General features: G+C 48.5%; 1 protein-coding gene across 1 annotated transcript in view; it reads left to right on the forward strand.

Moving 5' to 3' along the window:
- CDH3 (cadherin 3) overlaps window positions 1-5,262 on the forward strand; it is a 51,105-nt gene extending 45,843 nt beyond the window's left edge. Inside the window, exons 13-16 of the mRNA XM_038753606.1 lie at window positions 2,413-2,619; window positions 2,849-2,979; window positions 3,420-3,566; window positions 5,048-5,262. Coding sequence (XP_038609534.1) covers window positions 2,413-2,619; window positions 2,849-2,979; window positions 3,420-3,566; window positions 5,048-5,257 — 695 coding nt within the window. The 3' untranslated portion in view covers window positions 5,258-5,262. The remainder of the gene's footprint in view (window positions 1-2,412; window positions 2,620-2,848; window positions 2,980-3,419; window positions 3,567-5,047) is intronic.
- The last annotated feature ends 10,458 nt before the right edge of the window (window positions 5,263-15,720 follow it).

Here is a 15,720-nt window from a genome sequence, read left to right on the forward strand (position 1 = left end):
CCCCACGTTTTCAATTGTTTTCTTTGAAATATCTTCAGCGCACATAAAAATGTAATTTATCATGTGATGAGTGAGAAAAGGAACAGAAGATCCATAGACTAAGAACATGATCCAACAAAATCCCGGTGAAACCCAAATCTGAATGGGGGAGGGCTTCTGCAGGGTAGGGTAGGAGCTCATTGAGTTTCAGGTTGCTGACACTGCAAGCCCCCCTCTCTGCTTTGCTAGGGTGAAAAATGGGAATGTCTGAATTGAAACCAGAAATCTGCCCAGCCTTGTCCCGGGATGGGCTACACGGGGAATGAAGTAGGTGAAATTGGAAATGGCCCTCACTTTTGGCGGGTCCTGTCATGCCCCAGCCTTCTTCCTCTCCCCTACCCAACACAAAATTGGGGTGTTGAAGTGTCCTTTTATGTATCTGCCTGGCTTAGGGTGGTGGTAGTAATCTGCATTAGGGAAAATTAACTTCATTCACAGCACCTCCTGGCAGGCAGGAATTGTTACTATATCTCTCTGCATATTATAATAATAATACTATTTGTTAAGCGCTTACTATGTGCAAAGCACCATTCTAAGCGCTGGGGGGGATACAAGGTGATCAGGTTGCCCCACGTGGGGCTCACAGTCTCAGTCCCCATTTTACAACTGAGGTAACTGAGGCTCAGAGAAGTTAAGTGACTTGCCCAAGGTCACACAGCAGACATGTGGCGGAGCTGGGATTAGAACCCATGCCCTCTGGCTCCCAAGCCCGGGCTCTCTCTGCCTGGTGGAAGCAGGATACCAGATGTGGACAGCAGAAGGGGCCTCACTCTAGAAAGCCTGTCAAGCTTCCCTGTCCTTCTATCACATGGAAAGTAGTCCATGTCAAGCCAGCGATGATGGAATTTAGGCATTTGGGAAGGAAAACTCAAGTAATTTCTTTTAGTATTTGTAACCCCTGCTAGATTGTAAACTCCCGGAGGGCAGGGGTGATGTCTACTAATTCTGTTGTACTCTCAAAAGTATTAAGTCCAGTGTTCTGCCCAGAGAAAAAGTGCTCAATAATAAATACCACTGTTACTTTATAATCAAACTAACATGATCAATAGATTGACCAATAATTGTAAAACCTAGTGAAAAGAATTAGTAATAATAGTACTCATTCAGTTGTATTTATTGAGCACTTACTGTGGGCAAAGCACTGTACTATAAGCACTTGGGAGAGTACAACCGAAGCAAAACCCCTGTCTCTGATTACAGAGACCTTTCAATCTGATGGAAAATAATTTCTTTTCAAGCAACTCTGCCGTCTGGACAGTGCATCACCCTTTCACTTGGACTTGCACCCTTTATTCATCCCTCAGCTTCATGGAACTATGTACAGCTGTCAGCTGTGTGACTTTGGGCAAGTCACTTAACTTCTCTGTGCCTCAGTTACCTCACCTGTAAAATGGGGATTAAGACTGTGAGCCCCCCGTGGGACAACCTGATCACTTTGTAACCTCCCCAGCGCTTAGACCAGTGTTTTGCACATAGTAAGTGCTTAATAAATGTCATCATCATTATTATTATTGCATTTATTTCTATTAATTTTCTTGTTTTCCCCCTCTAGACTGTAAGCTCGTTGTAGGCAGGGAATGTCTGTCAATTCTGTTGTGTTGTACACACCCATGCACTTAGTTCAGTATTCTGCACACAGTAAGTGCTCAATAAATGCACTTGACTGATTCACAGGAGCTCAAAGCTCTTTGGATATTTCTCATTCTCACATCTAGTGATGCACTTTACAGGCAAAGAAACTGAGGAGGGGACATCATCATCATCATCAATCGTATTTATTGAGCGCTTACTGTGTGCAGAGTACTGTACTAAGCGCTTGGGAAGTACAAGTTGGCAACATCTAGAGACAGTCCCTACCCAACAGTGGGCTCACAGTCTAAAAGGGGGAGACAGAGAACAAAACCAAACATACTAACAAAATAAAATAGACTAGATATGTACAAGTAAAATAAATAAATAAATAGAGTAACAAATATGTACAAACATATATACATATATGCAGGTGCTGTGGGGAAGGGAAGGAGGTAAGATGGGGGGGATGGAGAGGGGGACGAGGGGGAGAGGAAGGAAAGGGCTCAGTCTGGGAAGGCCTACTGGAGGAGGTGAGCTCTCAGTAGGGCCTTGAAGGGAGGAAGAGAGCTAGCTTGGCGGATGGGCAGAGGGAGGACATTCCAGGCCCGGGGGATGACGTGGGCCGGGGGTCGATGGCGGGACAGGCGAGAACGAGGTACGGTGAGGAGATTAGTGGCGGAGGAGCGGACAGCTTGCCTGTCAGTCAGTCAGTCAGAAAAATCCAAGTCTGGAAACTCAGTCCCTGGGGTGTTGGCCCACTGATTCCATGCTGTTAGTTTACACAGTAATCCGTCCCTCCAGGTGATGCGGTGGCCTTGTCCCTGAAGAAGGCCTTGACTAAGGACACCTACAATGTCTACCTGACTCTGCACGACAACCAAGACAAGGACCAGCTGACTGTGATCAAGGCAACCGTGTGTGACTGCGAGGGCCACGTCGAAGAGTGTCCGGAGCCCTGGAAGGCCGGCTTTCTCCTGCCCATCTTAGGAGTCGTCCTGGCCCTGCTAAGTATGTAGTTGAGTACTAATTCGGGGAGGGCGACAGGGTTAGAAGTCAGACCTGGTGAAGTAACCATGACCAAATCCCTGCCCTGCAGTTCTGGGGCAGCTTGGAAAATAAGTCTGTTTCACTAGTTTGCTGTCTAGACCTCTTTCTTACTTTCCCCTTTAGGCATGGGAGAAGCCCCCTTGCTAGCTGAGCTTCGTTAACTTTTTTTTGCTTTGCCTCTCCCTTCCAGTCTTCCTGCTTGCCCTCCTCTTGCTGGTGCGAAGGAAGAGGAGTGTCAAGGAGCCCCTTCTGCTTCCGGAAGATGACACCAGGGACAACGTGTTTTACTATGGAGAGGAGGGAGGCGGCGAAGAGGACCAGGTAAGGAGTCTGACACTTGGTTGGGAGGAGGTGATGAGGTGAAAAGAACCAGGTGGGGAGTCTGCTTGGAGGGGAGGGGAAAATAAATGAAGCCATTTGCTGAAAAGCAGGGGAACTGAACCCCAGTTCCCAAGTGGTTTGAATGTGGCGGCCTGAAGTTGGAGCAGCTGGGGATGTAGGTGGGAGGTTGACTGTTTGAACACCACACCTCTGGTCGCTTCCAAACAAGAGGTTCATTCCACTGAAAGCCAGTTTCCCCTCCCACAGCCTCTTGACTCAGTCATTTCAGTCTCTTGTTCTACTGTAATTCAGATTCTACTCTAACTCAGACCCAGGCATAAAAGCCATGGCTAAGCTACCAAGCTATTCATCCCGTCTGCCCGATTTCCAAATTTGTTTGGACTTCTCATATACTTTCTTCATCACAATTCCCTTTTCAGGATTACGACATCACTCAGTTGCACCGAGGCCTGGACTCCCGGCCGGAGGTGATCTTCCGGAATGATGTGGTACCCACTTTCACACCTCCTCCCCTATACCGGCCACGTCCAGCCAATCCCGACGAGATCGGCAATTTCATCATTGAGGTGAGGAGGGGGATTCCACCCCAGGGATTATGGTGTCTGTCGGGCTTGGGGCAGGGCCCTTGTTGGGGGTGAAGAAAACGTTTGAGGGTGTTGAACAAATAACGGGGAGGGAAGGATGGCAGTGATGAAGTGTGGCTCTTTCACTTTGGTAAAAGAGGTAATGTGGATAATAAGCAGAAGATAAGTGGTTTTAGGAGCCCTCAAGGGGTCTATGGGAAGAAAATCTGAGTCTATTCAAACCTGCGTGGTGGATGAAGGAATCGGTCAGAATGCCAGATTTCTCTTGCTTTTGAAATGAACTCTTCCTTGTTCTTGTCCAGAGGCCTGTTGGCTGAACTAGCCACCCATTTTATCACAAAGGGCTGTCCAACCAAGGTTGTCTCCAATCAGTCGATCAATCAGTGGTATTTATTGAGCACTTACCGTGTGCAGAGCACTGTACCCAACATTTGGGAGAACACAATATAAGAGTTGGTAGACCTGTTCCCCGCTTCAGCAAGGTTACTCTTATGCTAAACATAGTGAATAAGCCCTGGCCCTTACCTGTCTCCGGCATTGCAGGAGGAAGATGAGAAAATACCTGTAAAGGATTTTAAGCTCTTTCCTGAGACAATGGGGCTTTTGTTTGGGTTGCGATTTTAGGACTCTTACCAGAGCACTTTCACACACTGTTTACTCCTGAAAGAAAACGTTTCTTTCGGTGGTTTAGCCTCAACTCTTTGAAGTAGAACCGGTTTGGTTCCTAATGATCGTATGGTCTCTGAAGTGAGCACAGCCCAGTTAATCTAGCAAGGAAAACATACCTTTATGAAAATATTTTTGCCAGCGGGTTAAAGAGGCCTTAATGGCTTCTTGCCCGAGACAGTTTCGGTACGACTTGTGTTAATGTGCTACCCCTCTCCCCACAAGTCAAGTGTATCTGCATCCCTAATCCTACAGCTGGAAAAGGCAGCAGATCCAGAAACAAAAGCACGGAGGCGGGGCGGGGCAGAGGAGCAGAAGTTTCTCCTAGTTCACCGAGACCAAAGCCTTCGGCCCAAGTTGGTAATAAGGTTCTACGTGTGAACTAGACTGGAAGCTCGTTGTGGGCAGGGAATGTGTCTGTTTTCAGAAACAGGCACGGCTTAGTGGATAGAGCATGGGCCTGGGATTCAGAAAGACTGGAGTTCTCATCCCGGCTCTGCCACGTGTCTGCTGTGTGCCCTTGGGCAAGTCACTTAACTTCTCTGGGCCTCTGTTACCTCATCTGTAAAATGGAGATGAAGAGTGTGAGCCCCATGTGGGACGGGGACTTTGTCCAACCTGATTAATTTGTATCTTCACCAGTGCTTAGAAAAGTGCTTGGCACGTAGTGTTTAACAAGTACCATAATTATTATTGTTATGGTTGTACTCTTCCAAGCGCTTAGTACAGTGCTTTGCGCACAGTAAGCGCTCAGTAAATGCGATTGATTGAACGAACGAATGTGTCCCCCTCTGCAGAACCTGAAGGCTGCCAACGGCGACCCCACCGCCCCACCCTATGACTCCCTGCTGGTGTTTGACTACGAGGGCAGCGGCTCGGACCCGGGGTCCCTGAGCTCCCTGACCACCTCCGATGTGGACCGAGACCAGGACTACGACTATCTGAATGAGTGGGGCAATCGCTTCCAGAAGCTGGCAGACATGTTCGGCGGTGGGGAGGATGACTAGGCGGGGCCCCCTCGTCTGACGTCCCCCCCCCGCCCACCCCACCCCACCGCCGCCTCCCATGTTGCCGGGGACGGGTATCGTCCCTGTTGACCTTCACACTCCCTCCGGCTTGGAGGAGCCAACAAGAGGCTCGGAGCTGTACCCCCGAGATGAATCCGACTCGGTCCCACCAAGATACCTCGTGTCGTTTGGCCTGGGAAAACTGGCTTGCAGACCCACGGACCAATCTATCGGAGCACTTCGGAGCACAATCTTCCGGAGGCCCAGACCCATGGACTTAGTCTTCCCTCCTCTCCCAAAGCTTCCGAGGATGGGAGTGACCTTGCGGCTCTTGAAGAGACCTGCTCTCCTCTCCCAAAGCTTCCGAGGACGGGAGTGACCTTGCGGCTCTTGAAGAGACCTTTCCTCCTCTCCCAAAGCTTCCGAGGATGGGAGTGACCTTGCGGCTCTTGAAGAGACCTTCCCTCTTCTCCCAAAGCTTCCGAGGATGGGAGTGACCTTGCGGCTCTTGAAGAGACCTTTCCTCCTCTCCCAAAGCTTCCGAGGACGGGAGTGACCTTGCGGCTCTTGAAGAGACTTGGACCGGATTGCGAATATGATTTCGCTTTACGACTCTTGTCGTTTCTGACTAAGGGGCAGGCCTGTTTTACTTGTGTGCCCCTGAGGGCTGGGATGGAGTCTTCGGTGGATCCAAATCTACCTGAAGGATGCTTAGACCGATGATCAATGTCTAGTGTTACCAACCGGCTATATAGCTTAGACCTTGGACGGTCTGATGGAGCATTGGCTTGGCCACTTTTCGTCCCAGGGGAAGAACTCCGGGTCGGCCCTGTCCTATCCAAAGAATCCTAGGATGGAGGCTGGTCCTCTCCTGCTCCACAGCTTGTTTTGCCATAGTAGTGAGGGCAAGGAGACTCAGCCCCTGTCCCTTGGTAGACGCAGGCTAGAGTCACTCCACTGCCTGCCTTGGCGTCGCCACTGTCTCTCTCATCCCAGGAAGGTTTCCGTTTCAACTTGTCCAATGACTGCATTTTTATATCAAATTATCTATAGTTTGCTTTTTTTTTATCGTTTTGTATGTACGAAGCTAAAGGATGACAATCGTGTGAGCGTAACCGGAACTTTTTATTAAAGGCACCCTTACCGAAAACCGAAAGAGGAGTGGAGGGCGGAGTAATTCCCCTTCATACCCCACTACTTTAATTCAGTTTCTTTTTCCCTAGCTGTGGTTTGGATCGGGTTCCTGCCTCCCTGGACTGCGGAGGATGAGAAGCCAGAAAGAGGGGCCGGAACTGGGCGGGAGGGGCTGACTCACTACATTGAGGTTCGCCTTCTCAAGGAGGCCTGCCCTACCACAGAGCGGAGCTTTGAGGGAGCCCCTCTTCCCGCTTCTTCCTGTGGATGAAAACAAAAAGAGGGGGTGTCCACTTGTTTCTGCAGTGGCCCACCTCAACATCTAATAATAACTGAGGTACTTAGGTGACTGAAACTGAGATTGTGACTGTCTCTTGGTTGCACAGAAAGGCCATGGTGGACTTGGGACCAGGCCAACGATAGCCCACTGTTGGGTAGGGACTGGCTCTATATGTTGCCAATTTGTACTTCCCAAGTGCTTAGTACAGTGCTCTGCACATAGTAAGCGCTCAATAAATACGATTGATTGATTGATTAGGTGCTTAATATGTGCCAAGCGCTGTTTTTTTTTTTCTTTTTTAATGGTATTTGTTAAACGCTTACTACGTGCAAAGCACTGTTCTAAGCACTGGGGGGACACAAGGTGATCAGGTTGTCCCACGTGGGGCTCACAGTCTTCATCCCCATTTTCCAGAGGAGGGAACTGAGGCCCAGAGAAGTGAAGTGACTTGCCCAAAGTCACACAGCTGAGCCGGGATTTGAACCCATGACCTCGGACTCCAAAGCCCGGGCTCTTTCCACTGAGCCACGCTGCTGTTCTAGGTACTGGGGAAGATACATGGTAATCAGGTTGGACACAGACCATATCTTGCATGGGAGCTCACGTTCTTCATCAAAATTTTGCAGGAGGGAACTGAGGCACAGAGAATAATAATAATGATGATGATGCCATTTGTTAAGCGCTTACTATGTGCAAAGCACTGTTCTAAGCGCTGGGGGGGATACAAGGTTATCAGGTTGCCCCATGTGGGGCTCACAGTCTTAATCCCCATTTTACAGGTGGGGTAACTGAGGCTCAGAGAAGTGAAGTGACTTGCCCAAGGTCATTCGGCAGACGTATCAATCAATCAATCGTATTTATTGAGCGCTTACTGTGTGCAGAGCACTGTACTAAGCGCTGGGGGGGATACAAGGTGATCAGGTTGCCCCATGGGGCTCACAGTCTTAATCCCCATTTTACAGATGGGGTAACTGAGGCTCAGAGAAGTGAAGTGACTTGCCCAAGGTCATTCGGCAGACGTATCAATCAATCGTATTTATTGAGCGCTTACTGTGTGCAGAGCACTGTACTAAGCGCTTGGGAAGTACAAGTTGGCAACATATAGACACAGTCCCTACCCAACAGTGGGCTCACAGTCTAGAAGGGGGAGACAGAGAACAAAACCAAACATACTAACAAAATAAAATAGAATAGATATGTACAAGTAAAATAAATAGAGTAATAAATACGTACAAACATATATACAGGTGCTGTGGGGAAGGGAAGGAGGTAAGATCGGGGGGATGGAGAGGGGGACGAGGAGGAGAGGAAGGAAGGGGCTCAGTCTGGGAAGGCCTCCTGGAGGAGGTGAGCTCTCAGTAGGGCCTTGAAGGGGTGGGGGTGGGGTGGATGCCAGAGCCGGAATTGAGCCCACGTCCTCTGACTCCTATGTCCGTGCTCTTTCCTCTAGAACACGCTACTTCTCTGGTCACCGGAATGCTTGAGTTTCCCTGGAGGGGACTGTGTTTTGATTTTGTTGTTGTTGTTGTTACTTTGTGCAGGCGTGTACCCAACGCTGGGGTAGATACAAGCAAATCAAGTTGGACCCAGGCCATGTCCCACGTGGGTATCTCCGTCTTAATCCCCATTTTGCAGGTGAGGTAATGGAAGCACAGAGAAGTTAAATGACTTGCGCACGGTCACGCAGCAGACAAGTGGCAGCGCTGGGATTAAAACTCACGTCCTTCTGACTCCCAAGCCCATGCTCTATTCATTCATTCATTCATTCATTCGTATTTATTGAGCGCTTACTGTGTGCAGAGCACTGGACTAAGCGCTTGGGAAGTCCAAGTTGGCAACATCTAGAGACGGTCCCTACCCAACAGCGGGCTCACAGTCTAGAAGGGGGAGACAGATGACAAAACAAAACATATTAACAAAATAAAATAAATAGAATAAATATGTACAAGTAAAATCAATAAATTCATTCATTTCTATCCACTATCCTCTATCCACTAGGTCATGCTGGTTCTGGCCTGTCCCCTGAACAGGCTCAAATTCCCCTATGAATCAGGAGTCAGGCAGTTCCTCTGGACTGGCCCTAGAGGGAAAAGGAACTCCATATATGTTTATTTCAAATTTCAGGGGAGGAGGACAGAAAAAGAGTGGGAGCAGTGACTCCACTGGCATGGTAATAATAATAATAATATATAATATTATATAATATATAATAATAACTCTGTTAAACCCTCTCAAGCTTTCAATCAATCGTATTTATTGAGCGCTTGCTATGTGCAGAGCACTGTAGTAAGTGCTTGGGAAGTACAAGTTGGCAACATATGGAGACAGTCCCTACCTAACAGTGGGCTCACAGTCTAAAAGGGGGAGACAGAGAACAGAACCAAACATACTAACAAAATAAAATAAATAGAATAGATATGTACCAGTAAAATAAATAAATAGAGTAATAAATATGTACAAACATATATACAGGTGCTGTGGGGAAGGGAAGGAGGTAAGATGGGGGGGATGGAGAGGAAGTTCAGCCCTGCCCTGGTAGCAACTGCCCCCACTCTACACTTGCTCTGATCCTGCCTTTCAACTACAAGCTCCCTCCTGAGATTGATAAGATTAGGAGGGGATTAACTCTCTTCCCTGGGGATTGCTGGGGATTTCCATTTTTCACAGCCTCTGACACCTGCAGCTCCTTATCAGGAGTTCTTTCCCACCCCCAATAAACCGAAATAGAGATAGGAGCCCTATCTTCCCAAGGCAAATCCCACAGCAATGTAACTGGAGTTCCCGACGCTGAAATGGATAGGCCAAGGCAAGCTGTTTCAACTGGTTCTCCCACAACAAGGCAGCTCCCACATGGGGACAGGGGGGAGGGAAAGTGACTTTCGGGACTAAATTTATTCCTTCTTTCCTCAGGTTAGCTTTAGTCTACAGGGGTTTTGTGGGAAGTTTTCCAAGGCTCTGAGAAGAGGGGCTGAAACGCAGTAGGCCATTGTGTGTGTTCCTGGGGGCCGCCTAGAAAGGAATTAACTTGTTGGGGAGGGACACTTGTTCCTCTCCAAGTCCCCCACGACAGCTCAGGCTACTTGGTTCAGTGCCTCTGAAGACTGGACTGCTTCTCTTTCTCACCCCTGAGGTTTAGAGCGCTTCAAGGACCTCTGTTTCTGGAAGAGAAGTGAATGAACAAAGTTCCCGTTGATGACTAAATGCCTGAACCTGAACAAAAGTGAGTGGAAAAGGCGAGTCCACCCTCAAAGCCATTCTCTCTTCTCACCTGGAGGGACACTTGTTCCTCTCCAAGTCCCCCACGACAGCTCAGGCTACTTGGTTCAGTGCCTCTGAAGACTGGACTGCTTCTCTTTCTCACCCCTGAGGTTTAGAGCGCTTCAAGGACCTCTGTTTCTGGAAGAGAAGTGAATGAACAAAGTTCCCGTTGATGACTAAATGCCTGAACCTGAACAAAAGTGAGTGGAAAAGGCGAGTCCACCCTCAAAGCCATTCTCTCTTCTCACCTGGAGGGACACTTGTTCCTCTCCAAGTCCCCCACGACAGCTCAGGCTACTTGGTTCAGTGCCTCTGAAGACTGGACTAAGCACTGGGGTAGATACAAAGCTAATCAGGTTGGACCCAATCTGTGTACCATTTGGGGCTCAGAAGCTTAATCCCTATTTTACAGATGAGGTAAGGAGAAGTTAAAAGACTTGCTCAAGGACGCGCAGCAGACAAGTGGCAGCGTGAGGATTAGAACCCAGGTCCCGTTGATGACTAAATGCCTGAACCTGAACAAAAGTGAGTGGAAAAGGCGAGTCCACCCTCAAAGCCATTCTCTCTCCTTACCTGGAGTAGGACCCTGCCCACTGCTGTCCCACCGGGGGAGTTGGCCATGGGGAAGCGAGCTGCTTTTAGTGGTCCTGTTTAGTTCCGGAGCTAAACCCAGGCCACCCCTGGCCCACTTCTCCCTCAGGACCCACTCCCGACCCTTCCCTTTCCCAGTTTGGACTCTACATCGCTCTTCACTTCCTCAGGTTAGCTTTAGTCTACAGGGGTTTTGTGGGAAGTTTGCCAAGGCTCTGAGAAGAGGGGCTGAAACGCAGTAGGCCATTGTGTGTGTTCCGGGGGGCCGCCTAGAAAGGAATTAACTTGTTGGGGAGGGACACTTGTTCCTCTCCAAGTCCCCCACGACAGCTCAGGCTACTTGGTTCAGTGCCTCTGAAGACTGGACTAAGCACTGGGGTAGATACAAAGCTAATCAGGTTGGACCCAATCTGGGCTCAGGAGCTTAATCCCTATTTTACAGATGAGGTAACGAGAAGTTAAAAGACTTGCTCAAGGACGCGCAGCAGACAAGCGGCAGCGTCAGGATTAGAACCCAGGTCCCGTTGATGACTAAATGCCTGAACCTGAACAAAAGTGAGTGGAAAAGGCGAGTCCACCCTCAAAGCCATGCTCTCTCCTTACCTGGAGTAGGACCCTGCCCACTGCTGTCCCACTGGGGGAGTTGGCCATGGGGAAGCGAGCTGCTTTTAGCAGTCCTGTTTAATTCCGGAGCTAAACCCAGGCCACCCCTGGCCCACTTCTCCCTCAGGACCCACTCCCCACCCTTCCCTTTCCCAGTTTGGACTCTACATTGCTCTTCCCTGCCCCAGTTCAGCCTCCCTTCTATAGGGGCAGATCAAACCTAAGCTTTGGGGGTGTTAGAGGGAAGGCCAATGAAGGTGACTGGAAGCAGCGCGTCTTCCCTGCCCCACCTGCGATGGGGCAGTTGCGATGGGCCTGCACACAGTAAGCGCTCAATAAATACGATTGATAATGAGGATGGGCCCAGTCTGACACTGTTTACTAAGTAAGAATATGACCAGACACACAGCCCCTCCCTGCCCTCTTAGGCAGGAGGGTGGGGGTTTTGAAAGGTGGGATGACTTTGAGCAAATCCTTCCCACTCCTTTTGGCAAGAACACCTGTCAGTCAATCAATCAATCAATCAATCGTATTTATTGAGCGCTTACTATGTGCAGAGCACTGTACTAAGCGCTTGGGAAGTACAAATTGGCAACACATAGAGACAGTCCCTACCCAACAGTGGGCTCACAGTCTAAAAGGGGGAGACAGAGAACAAAACCAAACATACCAACAAAATAAAATAAATAGGATAGAAATGTACAAGTAAAATAAATAAATAAATAGAGTAATAAATATGTACAACCATATATACATATGTACAGGTGCTGTGGGGAAGGGAAGGAGGTAAGATGGGGGGGATGGAGAGGGGGACGAGGGGGAGAGGAAGGAAGGGGCTCAGTCTGGGAAGGCCTCCTGGAGGAGGTGAGCCCTCAGCAGGGCCTTGAAGGGAGGAAGAGAGCTAGCTTGGTGGAGGGGCAGAGGGAGGCCATTCCAGTCCTGGGGCAGGGGTGTTCCCTTCCTGGAAAGCAGTGGGAGGAGGAGTGGCCTCGTTTTCTCCTTTTGTCCCTCCCCTCCCACAAAAAGGCGGTTTACATAAGAATTTTTCACTTTTTTCGGCTTTTTTTTTTTTCAAATTTTCTCGATTTTTTTTTCAAAAAAAATTTTTTTTTTCGTTTTTTTTCCACTTTTTTTTCACCTTACATGTCATATAATTTCTCCGCCCCCCAAAAATTTTTGCTCAACCCCTACAACCTACGGAAAGCCCCTTTGTCTAGATTCTCAGTTATTTTTTCTACTGCTTTTCCCTATCCACTGTACACCCTATAACAAGGAAGTCCTGCTTCCTAACTGGGTCCAAAAGTCCTCTTCCTTGTTACTCCCTGTCCCCCTTTCCACCCCCATGAGGAAAGTCTCAGCCCGTGGCTGTGCTGAAAGTATCCAGGCTTCCTTGTTTGCAGAATGATGATGATGGGCATTTAAGTGTGTTTAAGTTATTTCTGATCCCAGCTCCCCTACTTGTGTGCTGTGGGACCTTGGGCAAACCGCTTAAATTCTCTGTGCCTCAGTTACCGCGTCTGTAAAATGGGGATTAAGACTGTGAGCCCCGTGTGGGACAGCCTGATTACCTTGTATCTACCCCAGAGCTCAGAGCAGTGTTTGGCACATCATAATAATAATGATAATAATGATGGTATTTGTTAAGCACTTACTATAAGTAAGCACAGTAAGTGCTTAACAAATACCATTATTATTATGTGCTTACTATGTGCCAGACACTACTAAGCACTGGGGTTGCCACAAGCAAATCGAGTTGGACCCAATCCCTGTGCCATGTGGGGCTCCTAATCTCAATCCCCCTCTTACAGATGAGGTAACTGAGGCCCAGAGAAGTGGTATGACTTGCCCAAGGTCACACAGCAGACAAGGGGAAGCAGCGTGGCTCAGTGGAAAAAGCCCGGGCTTTGGAGTCAGAGGTCGGGGTTCAAATCCCGGCTCCGCCAATTGTCAGCTGGGTGACTTTGGGCAAAGTCACTTCACTTCTCTGGGCCTCAGTTATCTCATCTGGAAAATGGGGATTAAAACTGTGAGCCCCCGCCGTGGGACAACCTGATCACCTTGTACACTTAACTTCTCTGGGCCTCAGTTATCTCATCTGGAAAATGGGGATTAAAACTGTGAGCCCCCCGTGGGACAACCTGATCACCTTGTACACTTAACTTCTCTGGGCCTCAGTTATCTCATCTGGAAAATGGGGATTAAAACTGTGAGCCCCCCGTGGGACAACCTGATCACCCTGTACACTTCACTTCTCTGGGCCTCAGTTATCTCATCTGTAAAATGGGGATTAAGACTGTGAGCCCCCCGTGGGACAACCTGATCACCCTGTACACTTCACTTCTCTGGGCTTCAGTTATCTCATCTGGAAAATGGGGATTAAAACTGTGAGCCCCCCGTGGGACAACCTGATCACCTTGTAACCTCCCCAGCGCTTAGAACAGTGCTTTGCACATAGTAAGCGCTTAACAAATACTATTATTATTAAGTGGCGGAGCTGGGATTAGAACCCATGACCTTCTGACTCCCAAGCCCGTGCTGTACCCACGATTGCCATGCTGTTTGTGCAGAAGCAATGAGCAGTCCCACCCGTTCATTCATTCATTCAATCGTATTTATATCCATATGTTGCCAATTTGTACTTCCCAAGCGCTTAGTACAGTGCTCTGCACATAGTAAGCGCTCAATAAATACGATTGATGATGATGATTTATTGAGCGCTTAGTGCAGTGCAGGGCACTGCACTAAGCGCTTGGGAAGTACAAGTTGGCAACCCAGTTTTCCTAAACCTGACAACTCACCCCTTTTCACTCAACCCACCCCTTTTCACTCACAGTCCTCTAGACTGTAAACTCGTTGAGGGCAGGGATTTTTGCCCATGGGCTCTGTTATGTTGTGCTTTCCCAAGCGCTTAGAAAAGTGCTGTGCCCGCGGCGCTCAGTAAATAGGATTGATTTTTCTCAGTACTAAGCGCCCCTCCTTCTCCTCCTGTCCAGAAGAGGGCAGTGAAGCGTTACATCTCCTCATGAAGTGGAAAGAGCCCGGGCTTTGGAGTCAGAGGTCATGGGTTCGAATCCCGCCTCCGCCACCTGTCTGCTGTGTGTCCTTGGGCAAGTCACTTCACTTCTCTGAGCCTCAGTGACCTCATCTGTAAAATGAGGGTTAAGACTGTGACCCCCACATGGGACAACCTGATCACCTTGTTGGGTAGGGGCCGTCTCTATATGTTGCCAACTTGTACTTCCCAAGCGCTTAGTCCAGTGCTCTGCACACAGTAAGCGCTCAATAAATACGATTGATTGATTGATTGTATCCCCCCGGCACTTAGAACAGTGCTTTGCGCATAGTAAGCGCCTGCAGTGCTCTGCACATAGTAAGTGCTCAATAAATACGATTGATTGATTGTATCCCCCCAGCACTTAGAACAGTGCTTTGCACATAGTAAGCGCCTACAGTGCTCTGCACACAGTAAGCGCTCAATAAATACGACTGATTGATTGATTGTATCCCCCCAGCACTTAGAACAGTGCTTTGCACATAGTAAGCGCCTACAGTGCTCTGCACACAGTAAGCGCTCAATAAATACGATTGATTGATTGATTGTATCCCCCCAGCACTTAGAACAGTGCTTTGTGCATAGTAAGCGCCTACAGTGCTCTGCACACAGTAAGCGCTCAATAAATACGATTGATTGTATCCCCCCAGCACTTAGAACAGTGCTTTGCGCATAGTAAGCGCCTACAGTGCTCTGCACACAGTAAGCACTCAATAAATACGATTGATTGATTGTATCCCCCCAGCACTTAGAACAGTGCTTTGCACATAGTAAGCGCCTACAGTGCTCTGCACACAGTAAGAGCTCAATAAATACGATTGATTGATTGATTGTATCCCCCCAGCACTTAGAACAGTGCTCTGCACACAGCAAGCGCTCAATAAATATGATTGATTGATTGATTGTATCCCCCCAGAACTTAGAACAGTGCTTTGCACATAGTAAGCGCTCAATAAATGCGATTGATTGCATTCCCCCAGCACTTAGAAGAGTGCTTTGCACATAGTAAGCACCTACAGTGCTCTGCACACAGTAAGCGCTCAATAAATATGATTGATTGATTGATTGTATCCCCCCAGAACTTAGAACAGTGCTTTGCACATAGTAAGCGCTCAATAAATGCGATTGATTGCATTCCCTCAGCACTTAGAACAGTGCTTTGCACATAGTAAGCGCCTACAGTGCTCTGCACACAGTAAGCGCTCAATAAATACGATTGATTGATTGTATCCCCCCAGCACTTAGAACAGTGCTCTGCACACAGTAAGCGCTCAATAAATGCAATTGATTGATTGTATCCCCCCAGCACTTAGAACAGTGCTTTGCACATAGTAAGCGCCTACAGTGCTCTGCACACAGTAAGCGCTCAATAAATACGATTGATTGATTGATTGTATCCCCCCAGCACTTAGAACAGTGCTTTGCACATAGTAAGCGCCTAACACATGCCATCTCCCAACCAGGAGGAAGAAGCAGAACAAAATGGTGGAAGAGGGAGAGAGAACAATGAAAGGTTTCAGCTTGGCCCCAGGTGCCTGAAACCTG

The sequence above is a fragment of the Tachyglossus aculeatus genome, chromosome 11 (assembly GCF_015852505.1).
Source record: "Tachyglossus aculeatus isolate mTacAcu1 chromosome 11, mTacAcu1.pri, whole genome shotgun sequence".
Taxonomy (NCBI): Eukaryota; Metazoa; Chordata; class Mammalia; order Monotremata; family Tachyglossidae; genus Tachyglossus; species Tachyglossus aculeatus.